This window comes from Grammomys surdaster, unplaced genomic scaffold, assembly GCF_004785775.1.
Source record: "Grammomys surdaster isolate TR1022 unplaced genomic scaffold, NIH_TR_1.0 126158, whole genome shotgun sequence".
Classification (NCBI taxonomy): domain Eukaryota; kingdom Metazoa; phylum Chordata; class Mammalia; order Rodentia; family Muridae; genus Grammomys; species Grammomys surdaster.
The window spans coordinates 8802405-8811710 of record NW_021620966.1 but is presented as its reverse complement, the minus strand read 5'-3'; the positions used below and the strand labels follow the sequence as shown (position 1 = coordinate 8811710).

The following is a 9306-nucleotide window of genomic DNA, read 5'->3' as shown; positions in this document are numbered from 1 at the left end:
AGAGAGAGAGAGAGAGAGAGAGAGAGAGAGAGAGAGAGAGAGAGAAAGGATGAATGAAGGTGCAGAGGAGAGCATGGAGAAGAATAAGAGGGATGGACTACTTAAGAGGATGTCTTAAACAATTACCTGGAAAGAGGAAGTGTATCTGACTTGCCTCTAATCTGCAGCTCACATTTCTGATAGCTTACCAAGCAGCCAGTCCCACCAACTCCAGCTGCATAACTTTCAAGGATGCTGACTACTCAAACATCTTCCACGGCTTTGAGCCCTCAACACCATTTGTCCGAATGGCTCTGACAGCCTCCTAAGTCACCTCACTGCCACCACCATTGCCTTCTACTCACAAGTTCAGACACAACATTGCTACATTTGTTCATCTATTTAGTGTGTATGCACACATGTACAGACATGCATGTGGCTCACAAAGACAACCTGTGGAAGCCGGTTTCCACACTGTAGGTTCTGGGCATTGATCTCAGGTCATCATCAGACTTGGTAGCAAGCACTTTTACTCCTGAGCCATCTCGTACAGTACAGGCACAGTAAAACTCTACTCTATAATTACAATTTAATACTCGTTATCTTGCATTTAAAATATTTTCTGTGATCTTTATTTTTAAAGATGTGATAAATTAAGAAATCTGTTATGTATATGCACATATATAAACTAGAAAGTGTAACTTGCTAAAAAAAAAAAAATCCATTAGGCTTCACATGCAGGCTAAGTCTGTGAACATGAAGAAAGGAAAGTCAGCAGAAGGACCAAAATGTCCACCGCAAACCCACAGACTCAAGAGCGACTAGCTTTCTTGTCTGTTCAGAGTACTGATCGTGGAGACATTTTATTGTTGTTGCTCTAATCCTGAATGAACTTTGTTTCATTGATAATTACATTGATTTTTGCTGATACTCAGATTATGAACATGGCCACACATGAGGTACATATGTTGACTACAACATGTCACAGAAGAACTAAAAAAAAAATCTATGATTTCATATATAAGTGGGAATCCATTTATGGACTAAATATAAAGAATTATATTTTAAAGTATATTACTCTAAAGACAATAATTGATTTGGAAAGCAATTTGCCTCAGGAAATACCTGTTACAAGTAGGTTGTTTTTCTGGTGCAGTGATAAATGCAACAGGAGGTGTGACAGTGAGTAAGCTAAAGAATTAATATAACTATGTGACTGCCAACACTGCACATGGGAGAGGCATCTGTGGAGCTGTCTTGTGTAGAAGAACAGTTCAGTGAGACCCACAATTTAGAAAGGAACTACTGAGTGAGAAGAAGGACGAATCACTGCTCTAAGACAGTGGGTAGAGGAGATGTGGTGGTACACATGTCATGCCAGCACTTGGGAGACTAAGGTAGAGAGATGGCAAGTTCAAAGCCAGCCTCAGCTATATAACCAGACCATGTCTCAGAAAATTAAACCAAGAACCAGCAAGATGGCTCAGAGGGTAAAGATACCTGCCTCTAACTCTAATAACCTGACTTTGATCTCTGAGATGCACATGGTGGAAGGAGTGAACCTATTATACAAGCTGTCCCATACCTCTATGCATTTACTGTGACACACACATACAAATTAAAAGGCAAATTAAGACATTGAAGGAAAATAAAAATAAACAAATAGAAATAAAAACAAAATCAAAATAAACAAATAAAAGTTAAAAACAAAGTTAATGGGAATAGAAAATGTTTAATAACTATGCTAATGAGTTATCAAATAATAAGACAGAGCGTAGATGAGTTCTGTGGTGATGGCCATCCAGAGCTCTCTCTCCTCATTACCCCGTTCCATGCCCCTTCGCTGTGCTGTCTTTTCATCCATTACTACACAAGGCCCTAGACCACAGTGAAACTACCTGACCTTTGAAGCCTGACAGTAGGAATACTACAGCATCAACAGCACCAAGTACTACTGTCATGGAATGAAAGCAGAAAGCAGGCTGTTACGTTTTCAAAGTATACATTTTCCTAGAGTAGACACGCACTATATCAATAGAAGAACACATGGCAACACTCAGGGTCACTTAAGCCATAGCCAGAGGAACTGGAAGTGTTTTACAAGAATGGGAAAATTAGACAATCATCCACAAGCTCCTTGAAGACAAGTTTATTACTGCATCCAAAGGTACTTACCAAGCAAGCATTGAGTAGATATATAGTATTTGCTGAATACTATATATCTAACTTGTAAGCTTCTAAAACAGAAATTTTCACTAAGGATGATAATTATGGTATGGAATCCTATGACCTACCTATAATTGAATGTTCACAGTGGGTTAATGACACACGATTGTGTGTGTATGTGTTTTGTATTGTGTATATACATACATACACATATACATATACATATACTTATACTATAGAAGTGTTAAGTTCTATAGCTACACATTGCCATCAATAACACTGATTAACAAGAATCTCCTGCTGGGGGCTGGAGAGATGGCTCAGCAGTTAAGAGCACTGGCTGCTCTTCCAAAGCATCTGAGTTCAATTCCCAGCAACCACATGGTAGCTCACAACCATCTGTAATGGGATCTGATGCCCTCTTCTGGTGTGTCTGAAGACAGCAGTAGTGTACTCACACATATATAAATAAAAATATAATATATATATATATGTATATATATATATATATAAAATCATCTCCTGCTATCCAATAAACTACCCAGGTAAGGAGACACTCAGTGGTCTCAGTAGTCTACTCTCATTCTAAGCTGTCCTTGCAAGCTCCTTCAGAAAATAATGAAACAGACCAGCTTCAGAGGGGTGACAAACCGACAGTGTAAAAGCCCATGCCTGCTCCTGGGTTAAGAATCTGTAGCTGCTCCGCTCTGAGGTGGAGACGATGGAAGGCATGTTTGCCTAGGTCTTCCATAGCACTCCAAGCAGGCCTTTGTTTCAACAACTCGATGCCTACTTTTAAAACCATGACAAAGCATTCAGAGATGTCAGGATACCTCCCAAAGTGAACCCTACTTCCCTTTATGACCTTAAGCAAGAGAACACAAGGAAGAGCCCGCTAATATTCTCCATCTGGCCGGTGTATTTCTGGTAATCAACTTCTGCTTTTTCAGTCAGTACATTCACCTTCTAAGACCTTTACTGGCTTGTGTTGGTGGTTCTCATGGCCTGACCTACAGATGCAGTAGCACTTGAGTACCTGCTAAAATGTAAACTCTATTGGAGTGAGAGATGGCTCTGCAGAGTGTGTACTGCTCTTCCAGGGGACTTGAGACAGTTTATAGGTGCCTATAACTAGAGTTCCAGGGGATTCAGTACCCTCTTCTGGCTTATGTGGCACCCACATGCACCACCTCTCACCCCCCAACATAACAGAAATACACATACATGCACACACACTGTCTCTGAGAATCAGCTGTTCAGGTTAGTGTCTTCCACAAATAATAGCCTAAATAGTAAAGAGAAAAAGTCCCCAAAAAAGGAAAGGGATTCAACTGAAGATCTTTCATTGCACATAATATATATGCAGTTATTTACTAAGTATGCCATACATTCATAGCTGATCCTCCGTGTCTATGCTTCTAATTCAATGAATCTGACTAACTATGGAGAAAAGCACTTGGGTATGGGAAAACTGTTTCTGTAATTAATATGTACTACTTTTTCTTATCCAACCCTAGACAATATAAAACTGTGACTTTACATAGCACCTGAACTGTACTCTGGAAATGAATTAAAGTCTATGAGAGTCTGCGTGCAGGCTGTATGTATGTAAGCATTACAGCATTTATAGAGGGAACTTGAGCATCTGTAGATCTAGTTCTCCAAGGGTCTTAGAATTAGTAATTAGTGCTCATGAAAAGACTTGTCATTTCTTAAAATGCCTTTTAGTTAGAACTGTGAAGAAAAAGAACAATCCCTCTTCCCCTGGAATGTGACTATTTTGGGTGGCACAGAGGTCTGTCTCCATGAAGCTTCCTGAGGATCAGAAGAGCAGGGCACAGCCCATTATGCAGGCGCTGTCATTTCACAGCCAGCTAGATAACATGACATGAAGATTAGGACAGAGTTACAGCTATCTAGAGAAAGTAACATTCAATCGGGAAAGCTAAATATCTTAAAACAATACACCAAACAATCTCAGGGACTTATTCAGAAATAGCCAAATCTCACAGCAAATTCCTTCCCAAATAGACCTCTTCCATCTTAGGTACAGAACAATTACCTCTTGAAACAATTCAAAAGATTGTAAAGACAGAGCCAGCAAATTCAGTTCTTAGTCTGCACAACAGATACATGTGGGAAGTATTTGTTTTTTAATGTTTGAGAAAATAAAACAAAAACAATACTTCTGGGGAAACATGATAAAGGGCTACTTTCTTCACAAGGCCTAAAATTAAAACCAACATGAAAAGTGTGTATTCCCCTAGTTCGATGTTTCTACATCTTTTTAAAATCACGTGTTAATTTATTTTCTTTATTTCTTTATTTTCTTCTTGTATTTTTTTTAATAACTATTAAATCTTTCAAGGTATTACTGCTCAAAGGGAAGATTTTTTTTTTTTTAGTTTGTTTTTTGTCTTTTGTTTCCATCTCTGTTACCAACTCAGAAACATTTTTAGGAGTCCATTTTCTCTACCCCACACATTCTTTGTAGCACTAACATTTTAGAGGTCTACCCTGCTCCAATAGAGAAATGCCTTCAACTATAAAGACAAACTGGCAAGAGTATAAATTTTAAACAAAAAGGACACAAATTTCTACACCAATGCACAGGTAATAAATAACTAAGACCAAGGGGTTAAGTACCAAACAGGCTTGTGTAAAATGTTTTATGTAATTCTTCACAATCAAATTATTTTAAAATGGATGGTGAGTATTAGTCAATAAAACTAAGATATTCTTCCAAAGTAACAAATAGCTGGTTTTAACATCCTTTTAAACATTTGTTTAATTTGAGAGGGGGCATGCCGTACCATGCACACGGTGATCAGAGGACAACCTGCAAGAGTCAGCTCTTCTTCCACCATGTGGGTGGGTCCCAAAGCTCAAACTCAGGCTGTTAAGCTTGGAGGCATATTCACTGAACTATCTGATGGTACCAAACGTATCTTTTAAAAAATACCTATCTATAGGTGATAGATTTCAGCAAGATATATCAGGGAAGGTGTTATTTCATAGATTCTAAGATGCATTTTTTCCTATTAGGACCATAGAGAGTTGGAGTATGTCCTCATAGTCAGTTTCTTTAAAAGCACTGCTGCCTATACAGGGACCACAGCTGCTGTGGATTATGCAGGTCTGAGTATCAGAACAAATATCACACTGGGAAAGTGTCTACCAACAGCTTAAGAGTAAATCCTGGAAACATCAATAGAGCACTCTGTCTAGCTCTCTGAGCCACAATTGTTAGAGCTAGAAGTAGCTAACTCTACACATCAGCACTTGTGAAATGGCCTTAATGCCTTCATCACTGGCTTACAGCTCGGTATTCATGTAAGAAACACAGCATCACTTGCTCTCAGTGAAAGAGAAAGGGATACTGTGTGAGGAACTCAGGCTCAACTGTACCGATGAGGTCACTGAAAGACTATACAAAGCGTTTAGGAATACTTAATGTAATGTGTTTAATCTTTCTTTTTATGTATGTACAAGAATGACATAAAGTCAAAATAATTCTGAGGCAAAACTTATATGGCCTGTTGAAAGACAGGGTTAAAAGAGAACTGCAAGAAAGGACAGATAATAAATTATAGAAAAACAGTATTAAAAAATCCAGCATATGCTGAAGAGTACATTCTCAAAATTTTAAGTTTTACAGTTCATGAAGTAACAATAAAATCATCTTATAGCTTACAGGAAAACAGCACATTCTTGCTATGTTCCGTCGAACACTTCCTCTGTAGCATTACCTGTAAACCACAGCAGCCTACAGCGTTCATTATGGAGGCATTGTGAATAACTTGATAAGGGATGCCCAACTTTGTTGCTCTCAGAATAAGATCACTGTGTGTTGTAGCCCTGTAGTGAGAAAACAGGTTGAATTAAGTGAATGGCATTCGTCTTCTATCCTGACTCATGAATTCAAGTCAAAGAGACAAGTGTTCTTCCTGGGATTCTACTAGGCACCTGCAGTGGTCCTTTCTGTGGGCCTTTTAGGGATGCAGTGTTCATCTCTCTACATCCCTCACAAGACGGAATTCCAACTACAGCGCTGACAGAAAGGGACATGCCGTGTCCTGATATCTGCTAAAGATGCTTGGAGAATATAAACTCGGCAATTTGATTCTTGTCTCAGGACTTCTTTAGATTAGTTTTAGGAAACTTTAGCTGGCCATTAGTAATGAATCCAATTGGCATTTCAATACATGTATATGAGTAATGATCAAAGTGACTTATTACCTCGTTTATCATTTTCTTGTGTTTAGAATACTCAGAATCATCTTTACTATTATTTCAGAATATCCAGTTATCACCAACCATAAATTTCACTATGCTGTAAGTTATTAGAACTGCTCCTGTCTCAGCTTTGTCCTGTGCCCAGTGACCCTCCTCACTCCAGCCTCTTCCCCAGGACTCTTCCCAGGCACTAGGAACAATTATTCTAATATTGATTTTTATACATTAATGTTCGGCTTCCACATTTAAGTGGGACACTTTAAATGACTGAGTTTTCTCCTTTACAGTTCTATATGTGGTACAGCTAAACCAGTTCTTTGGCCCCATTGAGATGTTTTCCTATCTTAAAACTAAAGGTAAAACACAGGACATGTTCACAGCCTATGGGCCCTTCAATGTATTGAAATTATGCCTGACAGAATTCCATTTGGAGTTTATAATTGTGTGCAATCTCTCTCTTTTCAGTCTGGTTACTGTAATTAATATATATATGTGTATGTGTATATATGTGTGTGTGTGTATACATATATACACACACATATACGTATATGTTTAGTGTGTATGTGTGTTCTGACTGTTAACTTTCCTTTTTGAAATATGTGATTATACCTAAGTAAGCTGGAGGTGGTGTGGGGGGAGGAAGTATATGTACATATAAATTGAATACTCTGACATGTAATCTCACATCAATTCAGAATGGCATTACTAGAGGGTTTTTCATCTTGATAAAAATGCTAAGCCCTACTGGGGAAAGCAACATTAGCATGTTTGAGAAACTACTTAGAAAGAAGCAGTATCTGTCAACTGGTCAATGCATACCAAGTAGGCAGATCAAGGGCTTACACCCCACGAGGCAGCCAGCTACAGATTAAAACGTGCCCACCAGGGAAGCCTGTTTTTAATCATACACATAAAATAAAACCAGTATAAAAATTATCAGCAATTTCATTTATAGCAAGTGTTTAAAAAAATAACAAGAACGTCAGATGTAAAGAATGTTTTTAATACTACCTTGAACTGAATCTTACTACCTAATTTAAGTACAAGGAAAAGTAAATTAGTTATTTGATAAGGCTGTTATTTTTTTTTAATTTAAATTGCTTTATGGGTGAGTTACTTAAATAGATGAAAGAAAAACTGGTTTAAAATTTATCATCATTACAAACTCATTTGAAATAATCAGACCAAACAACACACACATAGATAGGTTTACTGTTTACCAAATGTAGGAACTGAGTTAGAACAGAACTAGAACTAGTAAAAAACATTTTGCCTTAACTGTACATGTGTTATTTGTAATTCTTTTAAATGCAATTTCAGAAAAAAAAAAGGATGCAAAATGATGTAACTGATGGAAACACCCAGGTACACAAAAGCATCTTCAGCAGTGTTGCCATGACGGGGGTGGGGGGCTGGGGGGGTGGGCAGTTGGGTTGGGGTGGGCCAGAGGGGGCCTGGGGAGCTCTGGCAATCTGAAAATTTACTGTTTCAATGTGGACCGAGACAATCAAGAGCTATCAGAAACATTATAAGTTGAAAACTCATTTGAAAGTTGCTTTATATGCTAGAAAATGTCTGTATCTACAGATCTTTATTTTAAAACCTACCACAAGCTACCACAAAGAGATAATGCAAAATGTAGAAGAGAAACTGAATGTCAGGACACATGTATATAACAAGCTTTATGCATTTTGGAGAACAAACAGCTTTATCTGTATTGTCGAACAGAACAGACTAATACATTGATGCCGTGTACTGGGTGCCAAATGCTGGTCAAATAAATTACACGGAACGGGAATCATCAAATGGCTTACATTAGGACACAGAGGGGAAGGTAAATAAAGAACATCTGTACATGTGTTCCATTAAGGAAAAGATTCACAGCATGAAAATAAAAATTACAAATTCAGTGTACACACACACACAGTTACAGTGTATGTTAAAATATAAAATGAATAATGAAACAGAACCATCATTAGAAAGGTCTTTAATGATAACTCCTTCTATGGACAGTAAGGGACAAAGAGACAGATTGCCTGATACTCTTGGTGTATCTCCACATGTCTAAGCTGAGTATTGATGTTGTACCATTTAGATTCAGTACACTCTCCCTGTGGCTAATTTCTACTTCCCTTTCAATAACCTGGATGCAAGGGGAGTGGGGAGCTTATGGCTTTTAATTATCTCTTATAGGATGTAAGACTATGGGAGACAGTGATGGATAGCGATGATGGGGTCCAACCCTGTGAATGTTCATAAATCTGGGCATTTGAATATATTAAGGTGAATGTTATGTATACTTTACTACAGTTCAAAAACTTAAAAAAATAACTTAAGGCTATACATCTTACTTTCTTGTCATAGTTTTACATTTGTATTAAATGTTGTGTGCATGGTATTATGTGTGTAATGCATGGAACACACATAGAGTTAAAGGACAACTCTAGCAGTCAGTTCCCCCTCCAGTCTGTGTGGGCCCCAGGCTGACACAGTAAACATTCCCCATCTAAGCCATCTTGCCAATCATTTCACATTCCACTCAAGTAAACAGAAAGATGCTGAAACTTAAACAAGAGACGTTTTGTCATGCACATTGTAATAAAAATATTAGTATCTTGTTGCATTTCATGTTTTTCCTGGTTTCAAATCAGTGAACTTGTTCATCTTGGCCTGACTGATGAGATAAAACTTTAGTGTAGTTACGTGCTTTCAGTCCCAGTTAGTTACTTAGAAAGCTGAGCCAGGCCAGGCAATGGTGGGCGCATGCCTTTAATCCCAGCACTTGGGAGGCAGAGGCAGGCAGATTTCTGAGTTCAAGGCCAGCCTGGTCTACAGAGTGAGTTCAGCCAGGGCTACACAGAGAAACTCTGTCTCGAAAAACAACAACAACAACAACAAAAAGAAAGAAAGAAAGAAAGAAAGAAA

The 9306-nt window shown here is 38.1% G+C and overlaps 1 protein-coding gene across 1 annotated transcript in view; it reads right to left on the bottom strand.

The window, feature by feature from the left end:
• The window catches only part of Dph5 (diphthamide biosynthesis 5), a 28875-nt gene that overhangs the window by 10305 nt on the left and 9264 nt on the right, over positions 1–9306 (bottom strand). The window contains exon 3 of the mRNA XM_028757409.1: positions 5895–6003. Coding sequence (XP_028613242.1) covers positions 5895–6003 — 109 coding nt within the window. The remainder of the gene's footprint in view (positions 1–5894; positions 6004–9306) is intronic.